We start from the raw sequence: 14,219 nt of genomic DNA on the forward strand, positions 1-14,219 counted from the left end.
GATGCCCTGGGCACTGCGTAACCGGCCTGGTTTGGCCATGCAGGGCAGAGGCGTGGTGCAGAGGTCTGTAGAGGAGTTTCCTGTCAGGTTCTCTCCAGCCCAGCTGCAGGACAAGGCCAATGGAGCTGCCAGCATGCAGACCCTCCAGCTGAAGCCCAGCCCCAGAGAAGAGGCTGATGAGCAGCTTCCCTGCTGCCTGGGCGGGAGGGCTCGATGGCAGTCCCCGGTCCCCCGGCCTCTGTGCAGGAGCCCCCATGCCAAGAGCAGTGGTCTGACCAGCAGGGCAAATCCCACGCTCCTCTCAGCCTGGGTGGATGGACTGGCATGGCTGTGTGCCCTTGGAATAGTGCTCTGCGTGCTGACTTGCCACGCAACAGCCTCATCTCTCCCCTACCCAGCATAGTCACTGCCATTGCCCAGCTGTCCCAGCACCAACCTGGCGAAGGCTGAGGGGATGTAGGCTGGAAGGAGGAACCAGCTGGGAGTATGACCCCTGTTGAGGGCATTGGTTGCACGGTCCTGTTGGGCTTTTTGCTGCCTACCCACCCAGGTGCTGCTGTGAGAGAAAGGGGTGAGGGTGAAGCAGGCAGGAAGGAGTTCATTTCCCACTGAAAGTTAAATCAAATAGCAGAAGCTTCTCAGCTAAAAATCAACCTGCCAGAGAAGGGACCTGCCAACACCTCTGCCCCCTGCTGGCTACGCAGCACACAAGCCAAACCCCCAGGCCAAGGCTGGGGCAGAGCCCTCTAATCACTTCTTTTGCACCCACGCCCAGGCCTCAGATTGTTAGTATCTTTCTAGCCAAGAGATGCTGAGGTTTGAGCAGTGTTGTAGATGGTCACAGGAGGGACACGTAGACAGGCCCATCCCGCCCTGCTCGGGGCTGTGATGCCTGTGAGCAGGAAGCCATGGCTGCTGTCCCCCATGGTTCTCTGGGGCACTGTTCCCATGGAGGGGCCTTTGGGATCATTCTCCCCAAGAGCAGCTTTCCATGGTCCTTGTGACACCCTCCAGCACCCTGTGACAGCCATCTGTCCTGGGCCAGCCCAATGGTGCTGCCCATGGCAAGGTAGGCCGCCTGTACGCAAGGGGAGCAGGGAGTAGCTTTCTCACAGAGGTGATGGGGGTGTAGCAGGAAAGGCTGTTAGATGGCTGTACTCCCTCCAACACCCACACATGCATGTCCATTATCCTGCATTTTCTTACCCCTTCTGTTAGTTTCTTTGCTTGGCCCCTCTGTATGCAGGTTACACTTACACTGATGTAGGCCAGTTACCAGCCTGGCATGTACTCGGAGAGCCACACTTTCACCCTGTCCTTCCCGGTTATCAGGGCAGGAAACAGAATGTTGTCAAATGAAAGCCGAGATTCTGATGCCGCCCCGGATTGAGGAGCCGAGCCCAAGGCACCCGTGTGCCTGCAGAACCTGTCCCGGAGCCAGCCCTGCCAGTCTCCCCTTCCCGACTGAGATTTTCTTCCTCTGCAGCAAACTGCGGCACATCATAGACGAGATGGTGACCACGGAGCGGGAGTACGTGAGGTCTCTGTGTTACACCATCGAGAGCTACTTCCCCGAGATGGAGCGCTTGGACCTGCCCCAGGACCTGAGAGGGAAGCGCAGTGTCATTTTCGGGAACCTGGAGAAGCTCTACGACTTCCACAGCCAGTACTTCCTGCGGGAACTGGAGAGCTGCTGCAACCACCCGCTGCGCGTCAGCCACGGCTTCCTCAGACACGTAAGGCAACTGCGTCCATCTGGCTGTCCTGCTCCGCCGCTGGGCTGGGCCGTGAAAGGTGGCATTGTCTGTGCAGTCTGATTGCTGGAACCCTCTGCTCAGACCAGGGGTTACTGCAGAGCCTGTCCCTGGGGGTCAGCCCTGGAGCCGGCCCAGGTTGGACCAGGACACTGAGCTCCAGAGTAATGCATTTGGAGAAACCCAGGTTCCTGTTACAAGACACTCCGAAGCCCAGCTGAGCTTGCAGAGCTCGGGGTGGGAAAAGGATTTGCTGCTCTGGAAGTTGTCGTCTCTTGTTAACACAGTTAGTGGCTAGAGCCTGCTCCCAGGTGTACAGGGTTCTCTCTCTAGCAGACGCATGGTCTGGTGATTATACAGGGAATGAGCAGCACACATGCATGCAGCCAAGTCCGAGGTGCCAGGCCCAGTACAATACGGTCCCCAAGGCACGGCACAGCTGCCCCAGTGCAGGGGCTGGGAAGTGGGGAGGAGCTGCAGTCTGGGGAAGCTTTGGCAAGGTGAGTTGTGGTGCCTTCAATAAAGGCAAGGCCCTGGGACCGGCAGAGCCGTGCATGGGACCCCATACCCGAGGGAATAACTAGAACTGCCCTGGGCTGATTTTCTAGGCTCTGCTGTGTGCTCACTACTTACGCTTCCCTTTTAGCACTTCTCTCCACAGCATCTTCTGTTAGTTTAATGAACATCTCTTCCCCATCGCCAAGGTCACTGCATACACACAGCCCCTGGTGTTCCCCAGGATGCCTGAACCGGGGGTGATGGCTGGGCTCAGGCCCCCAGACCACAGGCTTCCCAAGGCTTGTTGCCTGGCTCCCGCAGCATGAGAGGGAATAGCGAGTTTTGTGCACTAGCCTGCCCTGAAAGCTCATCTGGGGCCAGAGGGCAGTGTAGAGAACACCTCCTGGCTACCCATAGTCACTCTGCTCCACCAGCCAGGATTCCCTTGGAGGCCAGGGCCCCGGAGCACAGTGAGGACAATCTAGCCCTGGGGAACGTAATGCAGACATAGCCATGTGACTCTCTCATCAGTTCTACTGAGAACTCCAGTATGGCTGTGCTGGGTTTATTGCTGTCACACCCACCGTCCCAGCACAAGCCACGGGAGAAGCAGATGTGTTTGCCCCTTCCTGCTCAGATCTAGGCCTGGTTCTGCTCCCAGTTCACCAGCAAAACCACCTCCAGGCAACAAATCCTCAGGGCTTGTGAGTGAAGGCAGCCAGCATGCAGCAGGCAGCTTGCGCTCAAGGCAGCTCCGCCGATACCGGGGAAGAGCAGATACTGCGTTTTTCTCCCATTTTTCCTGGCTGTTAAGGGACATTTCCCGGGCAAGAGGATCTTTGCTCTTTAGAGTCCATCAGTCCGTGGCTTATCATCCGTCTGTGGCGTCAGATGGGGAAGGAATTGCAGGAGCAGGTGGTCTCTAAGGGTACGTCTACACTGCAATTAGACACCGCGGCTGGCCTGTGCCAGCTGACTCAGGCTTCCGGGCTCAGGTTGTGGGGCTGTTTAATGGCGGTATTGACTTCCAGGCTTGGGCTGGAGCCTGGGCTCTAGGACCCTGGGCTCTAGGACCCTGCGAGGTGGGAGGATCCCAAAGCTCAGGCTGCAGCCCGAGACCGGAAGTCAAAACTAAAATTAAACGGCCCCTTAGCCCAGGCCCCGGGAGCCCAAGTCAGCTGGCAAAGGCCAGCTGTGGGTTTTTAATTGCAGTGTAGATACACCGTAAGTCCAAAGATCCTCGACTCTTTAATAGTGAAGCACAATGCGGGAGAGGTGCTGGGAGCATTGTCTCTAAAGCAGAGTTGTTCCAGGACAGCCTGTTTCTCTCTCCACCAGGCCTGTAACGCTGGCTGCAGTGTCTCTTTACAGCCCTGTTCAGCGGTCGCTGTAAGGGCCTGCAGGCCATACGGCCCACAGGGACTCCTAGGCAAGGGGCAGAAGGAAGATTTTGTGGAGGAACCAGCAAACAACCCTGTCTGCCATAATAATGACATGGAGTTGAAGGAGTTACCCATGGCTCCTGGGGAGGTCCCAGGAATCCATAATGAGAGTCCTCCTCCCCAGTTCCCATGTGCACAGGCCCAGCGTAGCCAGTTAAAGTCCAGGGCCCTGGGGCAGTTGGTTTGGAGACTCTCTGCAGCAATCCTCTGTAAAGGAAACGGGGTCACTTGACAACAAGGCCTTGCATTAACTCGGGGGACAGCCGCAGTTCCGGAGTATGAAGGTGTCCTTCAGGGGTGTTTGTTTCTGTTGCAGAAGGATCAGTTTGGGATGTATGCATTATACAGCAAAAACAAACCCAAATCCGACTCGCTGCTGGCCAGCCATGGGAACATGTTCTTTAAGGTAAATCCCTTGTGCCCCGAGCCCGGATCAGAGCTCTGTGGTTCCCACTAGGGTTGGGATTGGGTCCCTCCCTTGTCTGCTTACAGAAACCTAGCCCCTGTTCAGGACACAGGGTGCTGTCTCTGTGCTGGGCTGGGGAAGATGGGCTCTGCTGGGTGCAGGGAACAGTCTCCTGCAATTGCCTGGGTGTCACAGTGTGAGGAGCGGAGTGGGAAGGGGGCTGGAATGCAGAGTTGCTCAGTGGCTGCTCTGCAGAGTACTCTGCCTTGGAAAGGGGCCCTGCAAACAACTGCTTCCTCCTTATTAATTCCTCTGCACGTCCGAGCTTGCTCCGTTCCTTCTCATAGCCTACAGAACCCTAGTGAGCAGTAGGCTCCAGTGGAGAGTGTTTGGCAAACTCAGCGAGCCATTAGTCCCAGGCCCTCGGGCTTGGGGCAGCGGAGGTCTTGCCACTCCCCAGGAATAGCTGCTGGGGACAGGCGGCTGCTCACCCATCCCTCTGCTGATCAGTTTTCTCTGGGTCTCAGTTCAAGCAGGTGCAACTGGGGGATAAAATGGATCTTGCCTCCTACCTGCTGAAACCCATCCAGCGCATGAGTAAATACGCCCTGCTGCTGAAGGACCTGATCAAGGAGTGCGGCGAGGCCCAGGAGCAGGAGCTGGGCTACCTCCGAGCTGCAGAGGAGATGGTGAAATTCCAGCTTCGGCACGGCAACGACCTGCTAGCCATGGACGCCATCCGAGATTGTGATGTACGTAGAGGAGCAGCGCATTCTCTCCCTCCCTGGACGGCGGGTTCATCTGCCCTCCACACGTACACCCAGCCTCCGGCTGGCGCTGGGACTTGCCCCATAGCACTCAGTGGGCGATCGGATCCCAAAGCTCACCTGGGACTTGCTGAGGACATGGCCTTGGGAGGAGGTGCTGAGCCCCCGAGGCTGCGGGCACAGACTCCATCAGTTCAGCCATTGCTGCGAAGTGGCACTCTCCCGTTGGCACAGCCGTTCCACCTCCCCAAGTGACGGCAGCAAGGGCCATGGAAGAATTCTTCCGTCAACCTAGCGCTCTTCACATGGGGACTTAGGTCTGCTTAACTGCGTCGCTCAGGGGTGACACCGACCTCATTTTCTAGTGTAGACCAGGCCTGAGCTGTATCGAGCTCCTGGCTGAGCGCAAGGGGTGGCTTGTGTCCTGTGATGCCGACCCTGCTCACTGGCCAGTGGAGCGTAGCCCAGGCTGAGCTGTCTGATCTTCCCTGGCCGGGTGGGGAGAGGTGCCGACTGCTACCCACAGAACCACCTGTCCAGGATTTCCCCTCCCAAAGCTTGGCTCTGAGCTCAGCCTCTCTTCCTCGCAGGAGTGCTGGGTGCAGAGATGGACACGGCTTGTGGTGCCATGGGGTGGTTCCAGCTAGCGGGGGTCAGCATTACTATTCGCAGGGTTTGCAGGGCTCCGCCCCGCTCTCCAGTGACTTAGTAGCAAACAGAGTCCCAGGGTCTGTGCCCCAGCCTGTAACCAGTCTCCTGGGGGTGCCCCTGTAGTGGGCCTGGCCCCAAGGTTTCACACCGTTGCACCAGGGCAGGCCTGTGACCTCGAAGACTCTGAGACTGGGCAGTCGGCACCAGTGACCCCGTCTCTCTCCGTGGCTCCCTGCACCGAATCCAGCCCAGCCAGACTCCTGTAGGAGGCCTGTGCTGTCCCCTGTCAGGGCGCAGTGCTCTCAGTGAGTATTTACAGTGACACAGGCAACCTCTCCAAACCACGGTACCATCGACTGGTCACCTGGCTGCAGAATCTGAACCTACTGGGTTTAGCTCAGAGAGGCAGAAGTTAAGCCATGGTCCACCCTGGCTAAGCCAGCACCATGATGGACCAGTCAACCTGTGATGGACTCATCTCTGACTCTCTCCCGTCACCTGTTTGTCTCCCCAAGTTCACACTCCTGAGTCCCCACAAAAAGCCCCTTTCTTTCAGTCACCTGACACCCTGTTCTCCACCTCAGTACCCAAATCCTGGGAAATCCTGCTCTTAGATGTTGATCATTCGGACCTTGGGCCGTCTCTTTGTCTCACTGGACCCTGTGTTGATTTGGGTTGGTTTGAGCCAGTTCTTTAATGACTCTGTTTTCCCTCCCAGACAGTGAGGTGACACTCACACCTCCTGTGCTGTTCCAGGATCAGTGTTAACCCCTTTACACCCGCTGGGTAGCAATGCACCATGCGGAGGGAAACTGAGGCATGCCCTCGAAGTCATACAAATATTACAGAATATTCTCACTTCTTCACACATTCCCCCTTGATAAGGAAGAGAACAGGCCCTGGCTGGTACCTCCAGACTTGCCATGCACGTGTCTGGCAGCCCTGACTCTTGCAGGGGGACATTCACCCAAGCAGAGGGCCAGCCAGGCCTTGGTATTGCTTATACCCCACTTAAATCCTAGTTAGAGGGCTCAAATGGTGCCTACATCTTGTGCTCTGTGGGGTGAATGTCTCCCCTCGTGAACTGGATCTCTCTTGGGATCCCTGGTTCCTGGGGGAAGCGAGGAAGGTTCCTCTTTCAATCTCTGTGTCTTCCTCTCCGCAAATTCCCTTCCTTCGCCATATCTGGCTGCAGCATCTCACCAGCAGCTGGGGACACGGGGACCAGGCTGCTCAAGAGTCAGGTTCCCTGCTCTCCACACACAGCCCTGCCCTCTGCAGCTGCTCGTCTGCTGCGGTCCAGGCAGTGATGTGGGGCTGGGCATCAGTCCCACCTGGTTCAGCTGCGGGCTCTGCTTTACTGGGCTGGCGTTCCCTCTGGCCAGGTGAACCTCAAGGAGCAGGGGCAGCTGATGCGGCAGGATGAGTTCACCATCTGGCTGGGCCGTAAGAAGTGCCAGAGACACGTCTTCCTGTTTGAGGACCTGATTCTCTTCAGCAAGCCCAAGAGGATCGAGGGAGGCTTCGACGTGTACATCTACAAGCGCTCGTTCAAGGTCAGGCTTGCTCCACACAGTAGCGCCTCTGGGGGGCGTTCTTGGGCACACTCTTACTACTGCCTGTCACCTGTATTGCGGGAACCCCTCGGAGCCCAGACCTGGGCCAGGACCCCCCAGTGCCAGGCACTGTACAGACGCAGGGCGGAGAGATGGTCCCTGCCCAGGCAGCTCACGGTGTAGCAGACGGGCTCCAGAGGGAGACGATAAGCGTATGGCCCTGTGTTCCCTGCTGGGCCAGGGCTGGCAGGGCACTGCTCTCCTCTGCTGCTGCACTGCCAGGCGAGAGGGGGCTGGGCCTCATCAGCCTTCACCATGAGGGTCATGCTGGCCAGGGGGCTGAATTCTCTCGGCTTCTCCAGGGGTGTGCTGGAGAGTGGGACGTGGTCCATGGCATGGGCTGAGGGGGTGCAATCCAGGACGGATCCGTGGCCCCCCCCTTCCCAGTGCCCCCGTAGCTCTCCTGAGCATTGCGTGTTCCCTCTCCCCAGACGGCAGATATCGGCCTGACGGAGAACACCGGGGACAGCGGCCTGCGCTTTGAGATCTGGTTCCGACGGCGGAAGTCCAGCGATACGTACGTCCTCCAGGCCAGCACAGCAGAGACCAAGCAAGTCTGGACCAAGGACATTGCCAAGATCCTGTGGCAGCAGGCCACCCGCAATAAAGGTGCGGCCCCTCCCCATGGCACCTCCATCCCTTGAGGGCTCCTTGGGTACCTGGGTCTGGATGCTGCTCTCCACATTGGCCCAGGGAACCTGGTTCCTGGGAACTTTGTGTAGGTGCTTTGCCGCGTACGGTCTGGAACGACAACACTCCCTAGGTCTTTCCCTCTGTCGATCGTACCGCACGTCTGTGTCCCTCTCCCCGTGCTGTCCAGGCTGAGGGACAGAGACTTGCCCAGGGTCACTCAGCAAATCGGTGGCCGAGCCAGGTGTCACAGCTCCCCAGGGTCTGTGCTCCTTGAGGAGCCCCCTTCGTGCGCCAGACCCCCTCAGGGTCCCGCTTAGGGTGACCAGATTCTCAATTTTATAGGGACAGTTCCGATTTTTGGGTCTTTTTCTTACATAGGCTCCTATTACACCCCACACCCTATCCTGATTTTTCACACTTGCTGTCTGGTCACCCTCGTCCCACTCTTCCTTCAGGGCAGGACACGCGTCCGCACCGCCTCCAAGACTGAGCTCCTGGGGTTCACACCAGGAGCTCGGCCCAGCAAGTCCAGCTGAGGTGGAACTTGAGTGATGCGGTTGTACTGACCTAATTTCCTAGTGTTTTCCTTAGCCTACCCTAAGAGCAACCATAATCCTTTCCCCCACTCTGATAGCAATGCAAACCATGGGGGAAACTGAGGCACACATAAGACTATTACAATAAATTCCCACTTTTGTTACACCAACATGAGAACTCGGGTCTCCTGAGTCCTAGGGCAATGTCCCTTCCAGGAGGCCACACAGGCTACCAGCCCTGCACCCCTATGCTGGGGCTTGCAGTGCAGCACCCATCTCCCCCAGGCATGCAGCTGAAGACCCTCCATCCAGAGCCCGACCCCGCACTCGGCCTTGGCCAGAGCTCCCACAGCTGGAGGCTCTGAGCTGCCAGTCCTGGTGGGGCTCGCTCGCTTGTTTGCCAACTCTCCCAGCGGAGCATCCCCCGAGCAGTGAGTGGCAAAGGAGCCGGGCCCGATGCTTCACTACCAGGGCTCCAGCAGCCTGCTAGGGGGGTTTGTGGGCTCAGGGCTCCTGGCCCAGTCCCAGGGGATCAGTGCAGTCTCCTCTGTGCTGGAGACGGGGGAGAGCCGCACTTCGCTCTATGCTCTGCTGCTGTCTCCCCAGAAATCCGCAGGCAGGAGATGGTGTCCATGGGGGTAGGGAACAAGCCGTTTCTCGACATCACGCCCAGCGAGGCAGCTATCAACGACCGCGCCATCGATTACATCATGAAGGGCAGAGGTAGGTGCCAGCCCCATTGCCCCTCCGCCCAGAGCCAGCGCAGGGCTGACGCTCACGGCTTTGTTTTGTGGCAGGAGCTCGGACGAGGGCCTCCATCGCGGTGTCTCTGTTTGACCACTCCAACCCCTACAAGAGAGCCCAGACGCCTCTCTCTGCTGGCGCCCCCTCCGCCTACAGCCCTTCGTCCTCCTCCCTGCTCGGGCCCCTCAACCTGCACGTGTACCTGGAGCAGGCCCTGCTGCCGGGCGTGCTGGCCCCCGGCCGCCCCTTCCACGCCGGCGCCTGCATCGAGGAAGATGAGCAGGAGCATGAGACCAGCAGCCAGCCTTCGCTGAGTACGTATGAGCGGACAGCCGCTGGGCACGCAGGGAGCCCCCTGCCACCTGCACAGCCCCAGCGCAGAGCCCTGAGCTTCCTCGGGCACCTCCCTCACCATCAGGCCGGGCCCCTGGGCAGGGCAGTGACAACTCCTCCCCTCCAGCTCCCCGCAGAGCCCTGCTTACGCAGGCTTCACCTGTTCCCTTCCCATGGGCCTGTCTCCCTCTGCCCCTGTTTGCTGAGGGGTTACGATGGGCACTGCTGCCCATGGGACCCAGCTCTGATGCTGTCCCCCAAGCCCTCTGCCTGTGTGAATTCGACATGAGACAGTTAGTGCTTCGTGGTGTCTGTTTTCCCAGGCCCCAAGCGCGGCTCTGCCAGCTTTAGGCAGGGTCCTGGGCGCCCCCGCACTCTCGGTCCGTGGGGTACCCTTTTCTTACCACCCTTCCTGAAGGAACTGGTGGGGTGACCACCCCCCAACCCTTACAGCTCCACATGTCACCTCTGCAGAGCTCGCCTGCGCCTCACGCCAGGGTGTAGAGCTGTGTGCTGCCCATGGGGAGGGGGCAGAGGGACACTCCCCTGTTCTGCCATCAGATACTGGGGAGCCCCCGGCACAGCAGCCCTGGGACTTGTACGCCCAGCTCAGTGGAGATACCCGCAGGAGGGGTCCGAGTAGGAACCTGCAGCCTCCTCTGGCATGTTAGCAGGGTCATCATCTGAACAAGCAGCTCTAAAGCAGGCCACCTTTTGTCAGTGGTGGGGAGCTCTCAGACAGGCCTGGGGTCTGCACTGGGGCATGCTGCACCCTAGGGAAGAAATGGATCCATCTTACCTGGCCTTCATCACCATACCCTCATAACGTCACACTCATTTCTCCTCACAGCCCCCAGCGAGGCAGAGCAGGGCCGTTATCCCCATTGCACAGATGGGAAACTGAGGCACAGATAGACTGAGTGGCTTGCTCAGGCTCATCCAGATAAGGAACTGACTCCAGGGCTCTAATCCCCCACTGTTGTCCTATCACTAAACCACCCTTCCACATCCAAGGCCCACCTGCATAACAGCTTCCCCCTGCCAAGCACCTTTCAGCCCGAGTGCTTTCGCCCGGATAGACTGGGAGCACTTGCCCCCGGCCGGAAGGCAGCCGCCCTGGGTGGGACACGGTAACTCGTTAGTAGCGCACAGAGTCTAGGGCGAAGCAGTTCGTCTCCAGTTGACATTGCCGGGGAGATGTATGGAGGGAGAAGGCCAGGACGCCTTGTCTAGCACGACTGCTGCAGCATGTGCCATGGGGCTTTTAACCACCCAAGGGCTCCCGGCTCCCCCGACTTGTGCCCTCCAAAGGCCCCCTCCCTGCTCGGCTCATGCTGAACCCCCGCTCCCCCCGCTGACTCTCCAGTGCTGTGAGTGTTAGCCAGGCCCGTGGGCAGCCTGCCCTGGGGTGGGGTGGCCACGGGCTGCACAGACATGCGCCATGGAGCCTGGGGTGTGCAGCCCGGGATTAGCTCGTGTGGCTGCACCTGAGCAGGTCGTTTGGTCACCAATCCGTGGTCCCTTACGGGTGGTTCCTGCCCTCTCTCCTCCCAGCGACGGAGAGCTCCGAGTCCTCCCAGTGCCTGTCGGGCAGCGGCTCCGACAGCGGCTGTGTCTCCAGCGTCCCCCAGGAAAGCTTCTGTGACGACGTGGGCTCGCCGGCGTACACGCCGCGGGGCTCCCGGCACAGCGCCACGCTCACCTCCCCGCTGGACGAGAACCCCAACTTCGCCAAACGCCAGTACAGGTCTGCGGTGAGTTAAAGCAGCTCACGCCCCCCACGTGCACGACAGCGCCGCGGCATGGCTGCAGGCTGCCCCCCAGCAACAGCTGCTGCACCTGCGTGACCCCGGCGGGGACACGAGACTTCCTCCTGCACAGCTGGGTGACAAAGCTCACGTTGCCTCCAGAGAGTCAGGCTGGACCCCCGAGTGTTGTGGGATCCTGACAAAACAACTGGACACCGCCCTGAGGAGGGAGCTGCCGTTCCCTCTGCTGTGCCGTTCCCAGAGGGTACTCAATGCCGGCACGCACATAGCCACGCCTGGGCATTGGCAAGCACGTTTGAGCTACTGCTCTGCAGAATAATGGAGCTTGGGAGGGGCTGTCCCACAGCTCCTTTCCCAGGGAAGGGCTGGGTGTGCTCTGGGGGGAACGGGATGCAGGAGTCCCAGGTGGGACACTCATGAGTTTGAATGTTCTGTTACCATGTCTCCTTGGCATCCCTCTGACTTGCCAGCCCTTTACTCTTCCCAGCCTAGCGGGATGGTGTCCCCTAACGCTGGCTTCTCTCCGCAGACAGCAGGCCCGGTCACCGTGAGCCCCTCGACAGTTGTGTGAGCCCCTCTGCACAAGTGTTCTGCCTCAAGGCGCAGAGCTGTAAGTAGCTGCTGGGGGGAGGTCAGTGCTGGCCGGGTTTGGCAGCCGTGCCGAGCCAGGAGAATCTCAGCCATGGCTCCATGTTAATGATGGCTGCTGGCTAACCCCTGAGATTGTGGGCCAGCTGCTTAGAGACACGTTGCAGGGTCTGGCTGAGGCAGTGTGTAAACGAGTCCTTACCAAGGATATGCGGGCGCTAGCTTGGGTCTAGTCTCTGTGCCGTTGGCCCAGGGAGGATCCTTGGGCTGGCTTTGACCCAGCCATCTAGCCGCTGCCCTGTCTCTTCTTTGCCAACATCCTGCTGCACCCCAGCCCCTCTGACTTGACGCTGAGAGTCAGCCATGTTTCCCCCAAGGCTGCTGCTAGCTCACTGTCTCCGTGTCTGTCCCCTGAGCCTAAGGAGACAGGGCCCTCATTAGCAGAGTTTGTTAGGAAGGCCGGACCCTGAGACGGCCTGGTTCTGCTTGTCTGCCCTGAGGCCCACCCTCAGCTCTGCACTGTTGCTAGGGGACTGCAGCTGTCCTGCCGATGCAGGTTTGGGAGGGCAGGCCACACATGGGACTCCAAGAGAGCTCCATTGATGCTTCTCAGGCAGCCCCGGGGAGAGCTGCCGAAGGGGACACCACATGACTCACTCCTGAGCACAAGTATATCTGAGAGCAGCTGACACAAACATCGCCCCCTTCCTCAGGCCATGGAACATGACACTGGGGGCCAGCAGCTGCTGTTCCTGCAGGGGGGTTGACACAGTCTCGTTTCTTTTCTAGTAGAAGGGGGAGGATCCAACCCTGGGAAACTTCCAGATCTGCAGCCAAACGTGGTGACTCAGTCCTCACTCCGCTTCTTAACCAAAAGCCCCCTACCCTGGAACCAACAAAGCCAGCATGAAAAGGGGGGATGCAGGATTGGGGCAAGTGGGGCTCCTCCTTCCTGTGCATCATCCGTGTCCCTGTCCATGGTCCAGTTGATGCTTGTGTTAGTCGGCTGGTTCGTTTGGGGTTTGCTGACTGTGTTCACATGGCAACATGTCACCAGAGTGTAGATCAGGGTTCTGTGACCTGCCGGAGGCAGAGCGAAATCAAATTCACAGGCAAAGCTGGAAGCTCCATAACAACGGTGCGCTGGGTGCGGATCAGAACCCAGCCCTGTTGTCTGAATTAGGCTACGGTGTCAGGACTCTGAGATTGGGGCGGAGGTCAGGCTCCCTTTCCTCTCCAGCAGGGAAAGCCCGTGCTGTGGCTGCAGCCTTGTGAGGGTGAGGGGCACTCTCAGGATGTGGGAAAGCACCTTGCTGTCAGGACCCTGGCCCAGCAAACCCAGAAGGGCCATGCTGGATTTTCATACAAGCTTGGAGGGAATAGCTTGTGAAACGGCTGTTTGCTTAGCCTTATGATTAATCTGGGTTGCAAAATGCACTTGGCACTAATAACACGTTCGTTCTTGGGTGGCTGCTTAGCGATTTAGAGGCTGGGGTCTATTACTGAAGTAGGTGAGTGAGTTCTGTGGCCTGCAATGTGCAGGAGGTCACAGAATCATAGAACCGTAGGGCTAGAAGGGGCCGCAAGGGTCACCTAGTCTAACCCCTGTCAAGATGCAGGATTTGTTGTATCTAAACCATTCGTGACAGATGGCTCCAGCCTCCTTTTGAAAACCTCCAGTGAAGGAGCTTCCATGACATCCCTAGTCAGACTAGATGATCATGATGTTCCCTTCTGCCCTTAACATCCGTGAATCTAGGAAATTAATTAAGAAGGTGATTGGTGAGACACCCAGAGAGACTCCATGAGGTATATTAATAACATGGCCAATATAAGCAAAGTCACAGAACTAGGAAAACAAAATTAAAATAACAGCAGAATCCACATCATGTGCACTCATGACGAGGACCCTACCAAATTCAGGGCCATGACAAACGCATCACAGATGGTGAAATCTGGTCTCCACCCCGTGAAATCTGGTCTTTTGTGTGTTTTTACCCTATGCCATACAGATTTCACGGGGGGAGACCAGCATTTCTCAAACTGGGGGTCCTGACCCAAAAGGGAGTTGCGGGGGGGGGGGGCACAAGGTTATTTCAGGGGGGTTGAGGTATTGCCACCCTTACTTCTGCGCTGCCTTCACAGCTGGGCGGCCAGAGAGCGGCGGCTGCTGACGGCTCTGCGGGCAGCAGCCCAGAAGTGAAGGTGGCCATACCCATCCCAGGCCATCCTGACTTCTGCGCTGCTGCTGGCCGCAGCTCTGCCTTCAGAGCTGGGCTCCCGGCCAGCAGCTGCCGCTCTCCGGCTGCCTAGCCCTGATGGTATAGTAACACAACCCCCCCTACAATAACCTTGCGAACCCCCACCCCCACACACACACACTCACCTTCTTTTCAGGTCAGGACCCTACAATTACAACACCATGAAATTTCAGATTGAATTAGCTGAAATCATGAAATTTATTATTTTTAAAATCCTATCA

The 14,219-nt window shown here is 58.3% G+C and overlaps 1 protein-coding gene across 4 annotated transcripts in view; it reads left to right on the plus strand.

Annotated features, from left to right (window-relative positions):
• PLEKHG4 (pleckstrin homology and RhoGEF domain containing G4) overlaps nt 1–14,219 on the plus strand; it is a 172,707-nt gene that overhangs the window by 155,806 nt on the left and 2,682 nt on the right. For 2 of the 4 annotated variants that reach the window (XM_073307290.2, XM_073307294.2), the window contains 9 exons: nt 1,487–1,736; nt 4,011–4,100; nt 4,628–4,852; nt 6,904–7,074; nt 7,566–7,743; nt 8,910–9,026; nt 9,101–9,361; nt 10,935–11,134; nt 11,679–11,759. In XM_073307290.2, coding sequence (XP_073163391.1) covers nt 1,487–1,736; nt 4,011–4,100; nt 4,628–4,852; nt 6,904–7,074; nt 7,566–7,743; nt 8,910–9,026; nt 9,101–9,361; nt 10,935–11,134; nt 11,679–11,720 — 1,534 coding nt within the window. In that variant the 3' untranslated portion in view covers nt 11,721–11,759. Of the gene's footprint in view, nt 1–1,486; nt 1,737–4,010; nt 4,101–4,627; nt 4,853–6,903; nt 7,075–7,565; nt 7,744–8,909; nt 9,027–9,100; nt 9,362–10,934; nt 11,135–11,678; nt 11,760–12,529; nt 13,813–14,219 lie in introns of those variants that run through there. The other 2 variants (XM_073307291.2, XM_073307293.2) reach the window with 2 other exon arrangements.

The sequence above is a fragment of the Lepidochelys kempii genome, chromosome 12 (genome assembly GCF_965140285.1).
Source record: "Lepidochelys kempii isolate rLepKem1 chromosome 12, rLepKem1.hap1, whole genome shotgun sequence".
Classification (NCBI taxonomy): domain Eukaryota; kingdom Metazoa; phylum Chordata; order Testudines; family Cheloniidae; genus Lepidochelys; species Lepidochelys kempii.